The sequence below is a fragment of the Athalia rosae genome, chromosome 5, assembly GCF_917208135.1.
Source record: "Athalia rosae chromosome 5, iyAthRosa1.1, whole genome shotgun sequence".
Lineage (NCBI taxonomy): Eukaryota > Metazoa > Arthropoda > Insecta > Hymenoptera > Athaliidae > Athalia > Athalia rosae.
In genome coordinates, this window is record NC_064030.1 from 2,517,788 (window position 1) to 2,531,517 (window position 13,730).

General features: G+C 37.6%; 6 protein-coding genes and 1 long non-coding RNA gene across 13 annotated transcripts; 3 read left to right on the forward strand and 4 right to left on the reverse strand.

Annotated features, from left to right (window-relative positions):
* Positions 1-446: 446 nt before the first annotated feature.
* Positions 447-3,089, reverse strand: LOC105693102 (clathrin light chain). Of its 3 annotated transcripts, none has more exons than XM_012412787.3 (7): positions 2,937-3,089; positions 2,467-2,629; positions 2,219-2,338; positions 2,039-2,128; positions 1,864-1,975; positions 1,406-1,417; positions 447-833 (listed from the first exon to the last, which is right to left on the reverse strand). In XM_012412787.3, exons 2-7 carry the CDS (start codon positions 2,615-2,617, stop codon positions 653-655), a joined length of 666 nt encoding a protein of 221 aa, XP_012268210.1. In that variant the 5' UTR covers positions 2,618-2,629; positions 2,937-3,089; the 3' UTR covers positions 447-652. The 3 variants fall into 3 exon arrangements, with proteins under 3 accessions (XP_012268210.1, XP_020712077.1, XP_012268212.1); XM_020856418.2 differs by having other exon boundaries at positions 2,467-2,625; positions 2,937-3,074; XM_012412789.3 differs by lacking the exon at positions 1,406-1,417 and having other exon boundaries at positions 2,937-3,086.
* LOC125500971 lies at positions 2,493-3,101 on the forward strand. Its single transcript, XR_007278432.1, has 2 exons — positions 2,493-2,667; positions 2,784-3,101. It is a non-coding gene; the product is annotated as an uncharacterized LOC125500971 (long non-coding RNA).
* Positions 3,102-3,226: 125 nt separating this feature from the next.
* On the reverse strand, positions 3,227-6,956 carry LOC105693100 (cyclin-A2). The gene is made up of 6 exons (XM_012412785.3): positions 6,380-6,956; positions 5,360-5,836; positions 5,029-5,252; positions 4,709-4,913; positions 4,391-4,638; positions 3,227-4,246 (listed from the first exon to the last, which is right to left on the reverse strand). Exons 1-6 carry the CDS (start codon positions 6,539-6,541, stop codon positions 4,171-4,173), a joined length of 1,392 nt encoding a protein of 463 aa, XP_012268208.1. The 5' UTR covers positions 6,542-6,956; the 3' UTR covers positions 3,227-4,170.
* A 491-nt stretch (positions 6,957-7,447) lies between these two features.
* Positions 7,448-10,326, forward strand: LOC105693098 (ufm1-specific protease 2). The gene is made up of 10 exons (XM_012412784.3): positions 7,448-7,661; positions 7,735-7,953; positions 8,032-8,259; positions 8,350-8,520; positions 8,610-8,703; positions 8,778-9,038; positions 9,128-9,274; positions 9,357-9,483; positions 9,561-9,814; positions 9,880-10,326. The coding sequence occupies exons 1-10, from the start codon at positions 7,623-7,625 to the stop codon at positions 10,089-10,091; spliced, it is 1,752 nt and encodes a 583-aa protein (XP_012268207.2). The 5' UTR covers positions 7,448-7,622; the 3' UTR covers positions 10,092-10,326.
* LOC105693106 (mitochondrial import inner membrane translocase subunit Tim8-like) lies at positions 9,620-11,246 on the reverse strand. Of its 5 annotated transcripts, none has more exons than XM_048655342.1 (3): positions 10,996-11,246; positions 10,542-10,722; positions 9,620-9,802 (listed from the first exon to the last, which is right to left on the reverse strand). In XM_048655342.1, exons 1-2 carry the CDS (start codon positions 11,116-11,118, stop codon positions 10,549-10,551), a joined length of 297 nt encoding a protein of 98 aa, XP_048511299.1. In that variant the 5' UTR covers positions 11,119-11,246; the 3' UTR covers positions 9,620-9,802; positions 10,542-10,548. The 5 variants fall into 5 exon arrangements, with proteins under 5 accessions (XP_048511299.1, XP_012268218.1, XP_048511300.1 ...); XM_012412795.3 differs by having other exon boundaries at positions 10,546-10,722; positions 10,996-11,245; XM_048655343.1 differs by lacking the exon at positions 9,620-9,802 and adding an exon at positions 10,322-10,434 and having other exon boundaries at positions 10,546-10,722.
* LOC105693103 (40S ribosomal protein S10-like) lies at positions 11,239-12,468 on the forward strand. The gene is made up of 3 exons (XM_012412790.3): positions 11,239-11,372; positions 11,817-11,961; positions 12,056-12,468. Exons 2-3 carry the CDS (start codon positions 11,818-11,820, stop codon positions 12,392-12,394), a joined length of 483 nt encoding a protein of 160 aa, XP_012268213.1. The 5' UTR covers positions 11,239-11,372; position 11,817; the 3' UTR covers positions 12,395-12,468.
* Positions 12,469-12,554: 86 nt separating this feature from the next.
* Positions 12,555-13,354, reverse strand: LOC105693105 (probable DNA-directed RNA polymerases I and III subunit RPAC2). Its single transcript, XM_012412793.3, has 3 exons — positions 13,149-13,354; positions 12,943-13,043; positions 12,555-12,833 (listed from the first exon to the last, which is right to left on the reverse strand). The coding sequence occupies exons 1-3, from the start codon at positions 13,164-13,166 to the stop codon at positions 12,620-12,622; spliced, it is 333 nt and encodes a 110-aa protein (XP_012268216.1). The 5' UTR covers positions 13,167-13,354; the 3' UTR covers positions 12,555-12,619.
* Positions 13,355-13,730: the final 376 nt, after the last annotated feature.

Genomic DNA, 13,730 nt, shown 5'->3' on the forward strand with positions numbered 1-13,730 from the left:
ACTGATGTTAATGCTATTACTCAACTGACCAAAAAAGTGAGTAAAACACCATACCATATAGCAGATAGTTGGTATATATATCCATCACGTATTCTAATCTAAGATTCTAATTTATGAATTTCTCCAATGAGTCACATTATCCGTAATATATTGTATCTTTCTGATATCGACGAATGTTGAATTATTTTTTTATGACTTTAATTAGCATTCGATCCAGTTCAGTTCGCACATGTCTACAAATAGTGTTGTCAGACATATGGTACACACAGATTATTATCGAATACTGTATTTTCATAATTTTATATATTGATTAAAAATAATTCGTATTCAAAATGATGAAAATAGCTTGAACACCCTAACACCCTATTGATTCACTAAGAAAATATAGTGTAAGTACAGTGTAATTGAGGTCAAATTTTGGGGGCTTGTGTATCAGTACTCTGTCATTTCAATATCAGATAACTTTATTAGTAATACGATTACACTTCAGTATGAGTAAAACATAATTGCCTTTTTTTCGTTTGTTCTTCCTTCCGATATTACAATACTTTACATTATATTAATTATGTGTTGTTTGAAAATTTATCTAACATTCATTATTAATATTATTAACAGGATTGTAGTAGCACGCCACGTGCGTAGCTTCAGCTGATTAGGCATTTACGGGTGCCGGCGGGGTTTGCTTTAGTTGTAAAATAATTGATCGCATTCGAGATACGTCCTTGGAAGTACGGGCTGATTTTGGATTGAAATCACACAATTTAGCGATACGTTCCCACTCAGTTCCAGGTTCCACTTCATCTGCTTCTGCGACAAACTGCTTCTCTGCATTCCTAGTACGAATAATTAAACTGCTTACGATTCACCTCTAGAATATAATCAGTTGGTCCAGTAGCAGAATACCATGAACCAGTTATAAAAAGTTTTGGTGTTTTTTTTGTGTGGCATTCTGATGAATTTTAGAAACAAGAAACTGTGGACTCAATTTTCTCGAAAGGTAGTCGATAGTAAAGAATTACGAAATTGTCTAGATTCATTGTTATCAGGAAGTTTCAAGAAGTAGTTACATACAACATGAAAAAATTGCATTGCTAAAAAACGTACTGCAGATATTTGCAACATCAAACAGAGCGAATGCTATAATTTACAAACTATGAGCAACGTTGTAAAAAGCAGTGATTGATCACAAGAAAAATATACATCAAGTAGAGTTTTCGGAAGTTTCAAAAAACAGTTTTTTGTCAAGAACGGATGATATCAATGTTTTCATGAGTAAGATCTTTGTTGGTAAGTCCAGGTGAATCAGATGTCAATTTGCGGTAATCAGTGTATGTATGCGTGATATTATACTTGGCGAATAAGTGTGAATTGACAAGAGGATGTTACGTGATGATGATTTACTTACTTGGCAGACTCCCTAAGAAGCATAAAAAAAAAGCAGGAGACCATGACAGATCATATTAGAATAACAGATAACTGAATACGTAGTATATTACCCGTGTTGTGAAAAATTAAGATTAAAAGGACCGTTCAAAGTATAGTAATAGAAAATAAAGGAAGTGATAATGATTTTGATACATTGACTGCGATGCTTAACTTGTTCGCTCTACACGGCATCGCTTAAGTTGAAATTGCAGATAAATAATTTGTGACCCAGTTGTGAAACTTGCAATAAAAATTTCACAGAATCATTGCCGAGCCAATACAGGCCTTGACTTAAATTTCAAGTCCAAGAACCAGAGCAGAATTTTTTTTACATACGCGCACATAAATTAGCTAATTATAACGCATAAGCAAAGCATAGGCAGCTGCTAATCGTAGATGAATAAGTACCTGGCGTAGTATATAATACATAAACAGTACCTATTTGTTGCTTTTGTCTTGCTGATTGCTTCGGAATGATGTTTGTACCACTCCTCCAGTTCTTTTTTCGCCCCCTCTCTCCATTCTTCTTTTTTTCTCTCTTCTTCCTCATCTAAACATTAATTAAGCAACTCGAGTTAGTAGGACTCAATTAGAAGTATCAATAAGAAATTACCTTTTTCTTGTAGCCTGGTTTTCTGTTCTTCCCTCCATTTTCGGATTTTCTCAGGCTCCTCATAGACAGCAGGAGCAGCGGCAGGTGGTTCTGTAGTGTAACCAATAGTATATCATTTAATCCAATTATAATATCTCATTCCCAAAAATTGTATTGACAATTATAAGTTTATCAATGTACCTGGGATATCCATTGCAGGGATCTCTGCTGGCTGCTCAACTGCATTAATCATTACGAAACTTCCATCTGCATCTCCACCAGGGCCGCCTTTTAGCTCCCCAAAGTTTCCCGAAAAGTCATCTGAGGAAAATGTAGCAAGGTTAATGAATTGTAGCTTACCACTCCTGTATGTGACTTGTAAACTTTGGAAGTACAAAATACAAGTATTGAATGTTTTTCATTATTGATATGAAGCACTTTGTTATCACCTTCAACAGCGGGTGGAGTAGGGTTAGATAAAGCAACGGGTGCAAGTTCATCTTCGAGTCCAGCGAGCTGATCCTGTTCTCGTGCCAAGAACTCAGCTGCAGGATCAATTTCGGCTTCTTCCTTGAAAAATTTATCACCAAATGCGTCCATGCTGCAGTCTAGCTGGAAGAGATGGCCAGATTAAGGATTCAGAAATTCAGGTACTTTGTTAGGTTGGATGACTAACGTCAAAACTGGTAACAGTGACAGATCCATTCAAATTAGGGACTGGATTATTTGGTGAGCATAATCATGATGCTAATATTGATTATTACAGCATGACGATTACCAAAGAAAATCTGGGGTGGCTTTATTCAACAGCGGCTTATTAGAAATAAAAGGTTACAACCTAGTTTGTGGCTTCGAAATATAGTTAAGATAGGTCTGTTGCGTAAATCGGTATTATTCAACATGTTGTAAATGTACTCACCTTTTATTGGGAAATGATCTAAGAATCTTGAAAGTTTCGCAGCGCTTTTGTTAGACGTCAAATGTCAAGAGCAGCAAGCACCAAATCATCAACGTTCAATAACCCGTTTGCAAATCCTCCTTGACGAGGAGGTGGAACCGTAACAAGCATAGGAATAGAAGGAAATGAGAAATGGAGCTGTCGGTGTTCGAAATTTGACCATCATATGTGGTGTCCTCTGCTGGGTTGATTCCCACTGACAACCAAGGGCATTAAAACGACAGAAATTAGATACATGCGGATGCAATATATTTATTGTATAAAATAATAATTTATTACATCGGTCTGAATTGTAATATTCAATGCAGTCGCATGTTTTATGTCCAACGCATTTAATTTAGTAGTCCGAGCTTGAGGACTTGCGCCCTGTGTGCCCGCACATTTTTTCGCTAGTATTTTGCATTCGTGAGTTGCCGCGTTTCATCTTTCATATGTGCACAAATTCATTTTTTAATATTCATTGGATACTATAAGAATAATACCAGTTCATAGCATTCGAACAATAAATAGTTCGAGTAGTAAAGTAGTAAAATATCTAGAACGTTGTAAATAAATAACAGTACAAGACATGACAGGCTGTTGAAGACACGGTAATAAATTTAACAAATATAGAATTGAATGAAATGCGGTTATCACAATAGTATAATGTGTATCTAATAGTAAAGTATTGGTAATAAATACAGAGATTATTAGTATTATCGTTACTGTTCACACTTCACTGGCAACAGAACTAAGAATTTTTCGTTCTTTTTTTCTAGTTCGATGTTTTTCTTTTTGATATTACCATAAAAATGGCAAAAATTCAATTAAAATTGCTTAGAAAATATTTATAACTAGTATAAAAATACTAACAAATTTGAAAGAACGCAATCGAGATGCCTGCACGTTAATATAACGACGGGATCTTGAAATGGTTATTAAAATTTGCATTTGACCAAAGTTGGTAAGAATAAGTGTAGGTACTTCAGTACATTAATTAATGCCTTATTATTACTTGTAGGCAGTGTACCGGCTGAATGGACTAAATTGAGAATAATGCATGCACTTTTCTGTACGCAGAAGAGTCAATCAGTCTTGCCCTGATCCCCCCCTAGATACTTTCCTGATAATGGGATTCGTTGCTGGAGGTTCGTTATTTACCATTCCTATTCAGAACGTGCTCTGCTTCCGATTCATCACACATAATGACGGGTACCTAGGCACTTTCGCCATCATCTTCACTGCCAGAAATATCAGTACTGCGAGGAAGTAAAAGAGCTACATGTCCGTACCTGGGGATTAATTTCAATCTTTCAGTTTAGAAATTGTGAATGGCCATTATTAAAGAATAAATTCAAATTTGGAAGTGCCCTCAAGCTTGCAGTTCAAAACTAAAACATTATAGAATATTTGAAGATTTGATTTGCAATGCTTACTTGCTGCTTTTGTACTTCTCTTGAATGGCCTGTTGTTGAATGTTGCATGCATTTCCGAAGGTCTTGTTGAGATAGCCTATGCATCCTTTGAGTTCTTTGAAGCTGTAGCCAGTTGCAATTGCGAAATCATCAGGCCAAGCTTCTTCATTTAATGTGTGTCGTGCCAGGGCTATAGCTGCTGCGGCCAAATGACTTGGCAGAAATGCGAGGTATGGATCTGCTTCCAGCATAGACAACTCGCACAAATACTACATAATGGTTTAATGGTAATGTAATATTTTTCCCCTTTTGATATCTTCTAGTAATAGCAATACTAACCATGGCTAAGTACTGAATCTTCTCAGAAAGATTGTAACTGATGCAGAGATCAGTGAGGAAAGCTAGTGGTGTTGGTACGGTAAGGTCGAAGGACAAAACACGAAGTATCAGATGTTCCATGCGTAACACTTGCTTCTTTGTATAGGTGTCGTCCGTGATGTATACAAACTCACCGACATCAGGAGGATAAATTTCTTCATATTTGCTGTTGAACGAGAATTGATTTCTTATGAAATTCAGCGTTCAATTATCAGAAAAAAAAATATCCGTGATCCACAGAAATTTGTTTTCCAAACAATATAGAAAAAATTTCAACTTACGCAGCAATGAACATCGCTGCAGTACCAACAAGTTGCAATTTGGCTCGGACAACACTCATGTAGGATAGGAAACGGTCGATGTAAGATACAGCCAAATATAAAGTTTCGCTGTGTAACCGGTACTCTTCAGCTACCTCTACTAACCAGTCAACTAGTATAGACCGCATCGAATATGTTATGTCTGGCTGTTTTTTCATATATCCAGGCTTAGGTCTGTGATGAGTCTATCAAAGTACAGGAATAGATAAACAAAGTCATGAGGTGATGAAGGTGACAAATAAAAACAATCTTTAAATTTCTGAGAGTATCTATACCACAAGCTTTAAATTACCTCTGCAGATCTGAGATAACTGTTTATATCTGCCCTGTATTCATCGCAATCAAAGAAGTTGAGCCTCAGTGCCTTGCTTGCTTCTCGTTTAGCTGCGTTATCCTCCATTGAAGAATCTGCGAAGGTAAGTGATTTCTCCAAGGACATGGGACTCTCTTGTGGCAAAAATGCTTCATCCCTTTTCTTCTGATTTATTTCTTGCAGGGCAGCTCGAAACGACGGTAAAATCGTAGGAATTGCCTCCAGTACCGGCTTTTCCCTTTCACCTTTAGTGGTTATCTCCACAACTTGTTTTGCCTTCGGTTCCTTAATTGCTTTAGTTTCTCTTAAAGCAACAGACGTTTCCTTCTCCAATTTATCCTCATAGACCTTGAACGGTCCATCTTCCTTCTTGTCCTCATAAATCTTAAATGTTTCGTACTGGCTGGGCACGAATGTTTTAGCCTTTGGATACTTTTCATCTTTGTTATTGAGCTCCTGTTGAGCAAAAGAATCGGAGAGTCGAATTGAGTTGAGGTTATGTACATTTACCTTATTCACCATCAAATTCTTATACCCCTAAATAATTAATAGGAATGATTTCATATAAGTAGAACTAGAGGTTTATTGAACGTAAAGTATCAAGTTGAAATTACACGACCTCGAGCTAAATGTCTGCCTTAAGACAGAATCTAACGCAACATGAAGACAAGATCAGAACTGAGATCTACTCTGCCTTAAGGACTCGTGACTAGATAATATAACTTGGATAAACTTGAGCTAGCCCAATTGTTACCAAATATTTGTTTCATATGACAACATTATTTGTTCAGAGAAGATTTAGAGGAAGAGCTTCTGCGGACTCGATGTTAGAGGCCTCATTGTCGATGAACCGGTTGCTGCAGCACCAAGTAGTTTTGATTTATTGAAATATATTATCATGTCTAATGCATAGTGAAATTGGATACATATCTAAAGAATCACAAGACTAAGAGAACGACTGACGAAATAAAATTGTTTATAACATATATGTATAATTACTGGCTTGGTAGTCCTGAGGCAGTTGTTGTTGATGATTCCAAGAACAGCCCGTTTGCTTTGCTGTAATCCTTGGCTCGGGTTCGGCACAGTGATGTTCTCTTTAGTCCGCATGACATCGGCAATGCGATTCTCCTGGTCCTCGTGCACCCGAATTGTGGCCATTATTTTTTCGATTTATTTTATCCTCCGTTGAGTTAATGCGTATTCAGAAGTACGCACAGACTTATTTTTTTTAGCGGTAAGTAAGTACAGACACGTTAGGTGCCCGCTCTTCCTCAATATTTCAGTACGTCGCTTCAAAACCGCCCGAGCATTGCAGAGAAAATTGGAGCTTTGGAGCAACACCAACAAACTTGTCTCGCCGTTTGATTTTAAACAAACGTAACTCCAACAGCTGGCGATACGTTACAAGCGTTGCTTGAATTCACCAATCGAAACAATGATTGAGCCTTCAGAATTCAGACTGCCAATCACAGCAGGCTTCGTTCCCAAAACCATCATGGTCGGCCAAATTTATTCCCTCCCATTTTACCGTGCTAGTGCACACCCGGTGCTGTCACCAAGACAATTAATTGAAAACATTGATTGTAGGCCTGCTAGATGACTTTTGAAGCTGAATAATTAGTTGATAAAAATTTGAAATAAGTTTGAAAGATTTGCAGCTACTCCATTTCAACGTGCATTTCTGAAATTCGAACGATGCCTCAACCCTGTAACTTTGAAGTTTGGCCGTATACTCTTCAATCGTTTGCTTCAATGCATTTACGTATCGTCTGTGAACGAAGGGACACAATTTGAATTTCGACCACAGAAAATATTCTATCGTTATCCGATAGTGTGATAATTTCATAGTTTGGAGATCACTAATAATTTTTTATACTGTTATTAACAATATGTTATTAGTGATTTGGTGTGATAGTTATTGTAAGACTGCGATTATCTAGATACTCGTCGAAGAATATTATCAGAGATTATCAGGCAAAGCTGACATGTGAACGTAGCCATAGGTCCATCAATCCCGGTGGGAATCGGTATTTACATCGTACTTCGAGCTGTACTTATGTATATCCTTCGTGTCACAGTGACATGAAATAACCCAACTCCGAGTTCGCCGTATGTCCGTATGCACCGACGATTTGCTACGAATGTAATTATAGTATTACGTATTTATATACACGAATTCATCATTTGGAAATTAGCAAAACTTGAGGTAACAGGCAATTGATCACCCTACATCAAAAAAATGGCACCACAGCTGAAGATATCATCAAATGTAATCGAGGTACATGGTGAAAATTCATATGCATCTAACATAAGTAGATTAAAATCTTATTAGTTTGCCATCTTTTTCACAGAGACTAAACAAGGTGAGCTCAGCTTGTACCGGTCGACTGTATGGTGTGGTCTATGAAAATACTCTTATGGTTCTGACATTTACCCTGGATTCTGACAGCAGTGAGAATGACACTGATCCAAGTCATGTTAATTTGCAATTGAATATGCCTGCAGAAATTGACCTCTGTGGTGTGCTTGCAATTGGATGTAGTGATGAAGCAATGCTCTATACTTTTAAGGTACAATATTTACTTTATAAAATATTCGCACAGAGTTTTACACCTTGTTTCTCTATTTCTTTTAATGCTTTTATAAAGGATATTGATGTGACGGACAACCCACTCCTTCTCAAGTGTGGAACCTGTGGCTTGAACTTGGAGTCATACTTTTACATTCACCAGAAATTGGAACAGGCTGGAAATTTCCAAGTCCTTACTGAGCTAGAGATTTGGCAGCAATTTGCATACATTCGACTTGAAGCTAGTTTTCCTATTGTCACGGGAAAAGAAGGACTCATAGAAGCCCTCCAACAAGCTAGAAAAAATGTATAGTCCTGAAATGATTCATGTCATATGCCAGACGGCTATTTAATGACAGAAACTTTCATTTGATATTGTGCTTACTTCATCTTTTAGATTGCATCTGGCAAAGTAGGATTCTATTTACCAAGGAAGAATATTTACCTGTTGGGTGGAGAAATTGATCCTAAGGAGTCCTCGGTAGAACTTCTACAATCTCCAAGTTGTACCATGTACGAGGGTCTCAACACTAATAAAAGCATGATCAAGCGTATCCCTGACATAGTGGTACATTTTCTGGTTGCGATAATTTGATGTTGCCACAAAGGAATTATTCCTATTATTAATCCTAATGTTGCGCTGTATTTCTGACATAGGATGCCATACCTGCAGATATGTTTATGATTTCGACAACAGATAAATTATCAGAAGGAAGTGTCAAATGTGCTCCTGTATTGCAGCACATAAAGCGTAAGTAGTGTTCAAATAAACGTTATTAATATCATAAAAATATAAATTTCACCAAACATACTTATTTCTTGCAGAGTCATTTGAATGCCTTGACTTCAACCTGAAGATAGATGCGCTTTCTTTAGTAAGTCTTGATATAGGAATGGCTCAACTCTATGCAGTCTTAGTGGAATCTGTCTGTCGCAATTTAAAATTGATTGAACAATCTCTATACAAACAACTCGTAGAAAACGGAGTTGCAATTAAACTACCGGAACCAATACATTTCAAGCCACGAGGTTGTGGCCATCTCTTTACAATAACTTATCCAGCTGCAAGTACCAATGCTGAAATGTGTGAGCCATATATTAACGATAATATAATCGAAAATTTCGATCGATATTTTTAACGTAGAATTCATGCATTTCGATTTACGTTTTTCCAGTACATTATCGCACAAGCTTGCACGCGGCTCTTGCTTTAGAGACAACCAGACCCTATTTTCGAAAAGAAAACGCTCTCAAGTTTCGGAATGACATAGTTGCCAATAAGACACTCCTCAACCCTCATGAAGCACTTCAGAACTCCGGAGGTACCTTGGACCTTTTTACATTTATTTTCTTATTCATCAGGAGCATACTGATTTCATTCACACCTCAAACGATTACTTTTAGTTCCAGGAGGCAAGTTAAGCCTAGTTGACGGACTTTATGCTTATCATCACTACATGCAAGATGAATTTGACGATAATGGTTGGGGCTGTGCTTACCGGTCTCTCCAAACGATAGTCTCTTGGTACAGGTAAGTGGAATTTGAGATGTGGTTCCGTGACACTGGATTTTCAATTTTTGGACAAAGACTGATCAGCAATAACTTAGATTGCAGGGTTATACTGATAAACCAGTGCCAAGCCACAGAGATATACAAAAATGCTTAGTTGATATTGGTGACAAGCAGTCTACTTTTATTGGAAGTAAGCAGTGGATAGGCTCAACTGAAGTAGGATTCGTACTTGAGAGCCTATTAGGTGTCTCTGTCAAAGTTTTGTGTGCTTCAAGTGGTCAGGAAATGCCAGCTCTGGCCTCTTCTCTGGCATACCATTTCCAAACACAGGGGACTCCTGTTATGATCGGTAAGCAAATTAGTAGGATAAATTAGAAGATAAATGAGACTTATCTATCAATGTTTTTTCAATAGGCGGTGGCGTGTTGGCTCATACAATCTTAGGAGTAGATTATAACGAAAGCTCGGGAGATGTTAAATTCTTAATTCTGGACCCCCATTATACAGGAGTAGAAAATTTGACAACAATTATCAACAAAGGCTGGTGCGGTTGGAAGAGTCCAGAGTTTTGGAAGAAAGATGCGTTTTACAATATGTGTTTACCACTACGACCGCATTGCATATAATACTTGGATAAATAATATAAAAGATATATTTTTTTATGGACGTATAGTCATCGAGATAATAGGATTACATTGAATGATTATTTTGAGATTGCGAATTTTATTTATGTTGAATGGTTTCAGAGTTGGGTTAGCTGACTAGATGTCAACCTCTTGAATTGAATCATTTTAGCTATATTTAATGTCTTGGCATAACAATTCAGAGGTGGAAAAAGATAAAACCAATCTACAGCTATTATTCATTGAGTTTTATTCTATTTATAACCACAGATCGACTATCCCCACAAAAGAAAATTCTTCATTTACTTCTTTTCTTGCTTTGTACGATTTTGCCCTTGCTGTGTAACTTGTAAAGCCAAATTAAGATTTGACAAACATTTAATTCCATAGAATTCTTGACAAAATTTACCAGCATTAAATAATTCTTTTATTACATATTTTTGATTAATTTACCTACTTTTTACATTCCACCAGCACTCTTCTGTAGTAACTGCGCAAATCTGTTACTAATTAGAAGCGATACGTCTATGAATCTGTCTACACAATTGGTCAGACATGCCTCTGTCCGACTATCTATTTTGCTACCTGGTTTATCCATGCATTTCTCCCAACAGAGTTCATTAAACTCGTGTATCTGGAAAATAATAATATGTGTGATAACGTCGGCAAACGGAGTAAGAGAGATTAAAACACAGGAACATCAGCACTTGGTTGATGTAATCATAAGCTTACAGTAACTTTAAATTTGGAGCTTAATTTTCAATAATCACTGAAGAAATAGTAAGATATACGCAATAAGAGGACGTACTTTCAGCAGACATGATTGGTCACATATGTCAAATTACATTTATGTGATAATTAGAGATGAGAATGGAAATCTTATTGCTTTCTCACAACTTAACCTCACCTGTGCATTAAATTGAGCTTTCTGCTTCTCAACCATCACAAATTCTTCCAATTCAGCTTGGCTGCCACTTTTTCCTTTACTATTGTCTTCGTATGTGGTAGTGCTAGTAAATAAGTCTGCCATTTCTGTTGATTTTTGCTAATTGAACTTAAATTCTTTCAGCTAATTCGTACACGCAGCAACTCACGGTACGTTTTGTTTTTGAGGCTTCTGATTTTGTGATCATGGTTAGCTCCGTAATGAACGGATTTGGTGCTGATCACGTGATTTCGCCGGTGACGGAAAAATGAACCACAGCGAAATTGTCAACTCGCGTATGGCGCAGCCTCAGCCAGCAACTTCTCTTTCCGGTAAAAGGCCCGACCAAAAACATCCAAGTACGATAAATTTTCTATTAAATCCACAGATATCTTGTGCATCTCACCTATTACGCCTATTATAATTGGTTTCATAGTGATCCGTGTAGTTTTATGAATGACTTGTTGATCGGAACGAATTATTTCATACTTTCAACAGATTCTAAGCTTTTTGTCGGTGATACCAATCTTCGCGGGTCTGTGCAGCGGAGGAGAGTTTCACTTGACATATCACATCCAGCTCATTTCTGATCTATTTCTTCACTGACATATTTTCATAAGCAATGTCCTTGCACGATTTTAGATCAACCCCTCGCGCAATTCTTCGACTGATTTACTTGCCCAGATGTTGGTCCCAAAAAACAAGCTTTTTTGCGACCTAACCTTATTTAAGTTTAACCTAGAAGTGCTGTGTTCTGATGTTTGTATCCTCGTGGTCTAATCTCTTGTTCAAAATATTCACAGAATGTTGATGCCCAAGAAGAATCGCGTAGCCATCTATGAGTACCTCTTCAAAGAGGGTGTGATGGTTGCAAAAAAGGATTATCATGCACCGAAGCATCCTGAACTCGAAACTATCCCCAACCTCCAAGTTATCAAGGCTATGCAGGTGATTATATTCGTTGCAAATCTTGATTTTAATTATTTTCTATTTAACTTATGTCTGTCATCATTTCACTAACTAATGCCTTTTTACCTTGTAGTCTCTGAAATCACGAGGCTATGTTAATGAACAGTTTGCCTGGAGGCACTTCTACTGGTACCTAACTAATGAAGGCATTGAATACCTGCGTGCTTATTTGCATTTACCACCCGAAATTGTACCAGCCACATTGAAAAAGCAAGCCAGACCAGAAACTGCGCGACCAAGACCAGCTGCTGGTCCCAGAAGTGAAGGATCTCGCCCTGCTGAAGATCGAGCTGGATATCGTAGAGGACCTGGTGGACATCCAGCACCTGGAGATAAGAAGGCTGATGTTGGAGCTGGCACTGGGGATTTGGAATTCCGTGGTGGATTTGGACGTGGCAAAGCCCCACAATGATAAGCTCTTTTCATTAAACAAAATGATGAAAAATGTATACTGATGCCAATAAAAAATGATTCAGTATTCCCAAATTGCATTGGCTACACCTATGTATATTTTTATTAGCAGTTGACCTTGTTTGTTCGTGGAGAAGGAATAGAAGTAAAAGAACACGACATGATTTCTGAAAATTGATTTAATTCAGGCAACATCATTCTTGTGACTCAATACAGTTATTTACTGCTAATGATTAGTATCCATTGAGTCGTCGGATTTATTTCGAAAGCTGTCCCATGCACTTTCAAATGCTTCAGTTGTATGCTCACAGACCTTTTCTAAGTCTTCCAATCCTTGTCTGAGTACATCTACAGCTCGCCCAGATTTTGCTTGTATCCTGAAGTGCATCTTGGTTTCTGCAGGATGTGGTACAGTATATCCACAAAACTGGACATTAGGACTGAAAATTGCGAGTGAAAATATTCTAAATTAATGAGGTATCTCAGACGGAAACATGGCTTATCCTTGTGATGCTTACTTACAAAACTGTAAGCGACACTGTAACTTACTATTGAGCTATAATGGAGCGAAGAGCATTCCCTAAAGTATGTCCCTCGTCTTGAAATACAAATGTTCGTGACTTTTCTCCAGACTTTTCGTCTCCAGCCAGCTGTAACATTACAAAAATCAGTATGGGACAAATTGTGATTCAATGGTACGTGGTTCAGATGATTATTTCGGTGATCCTTTGGCTCCTAATAATGAATAACATCACCTCAGCTAGACGACCCATCTCTGATTATTGGTGAAAGAACCAGAATATCTAGTGTATTTGCCAGTTGTAGGAACGATTTTTTTGACAGGTGATATTGAGCACAGAACCTGATCACAACACGAGACCCACGTGGTACTTGTTGAAGATTCCGACAGACAGCGTGCCAAACGTAGGATTTGATCGTCTGCGTCAGATAACTACTCTATTTTTTACGGAAGCCCGGTGGGGACATCTAACTGACTCCGTGTGTCCTGGTATACTCGATTAACCCTTTGATTGACACTTTGTATTTGAATCACTGAATCCTGCTACGCTCCGGGTGTATAATCACAATTGTGTTTAATCTGTGTAATCGTAGAGTTTTCGGTTGAATTTAATACTATGGTGTAACTATGGGATTTGATAATCCATAGGGACCCTTTAATGAGTAATCCAGAGAATCCAGAATATGTTGCGCCATCCGCGGCTAATCCACGAGTTGAATACCAATTTTCAGTCATCGATGCACTTGCTGTCTTGATCCCCAACACGTCTAATATGGCACAATCACAAAGCATAGATACGATTCAAATTCTTGTGGGT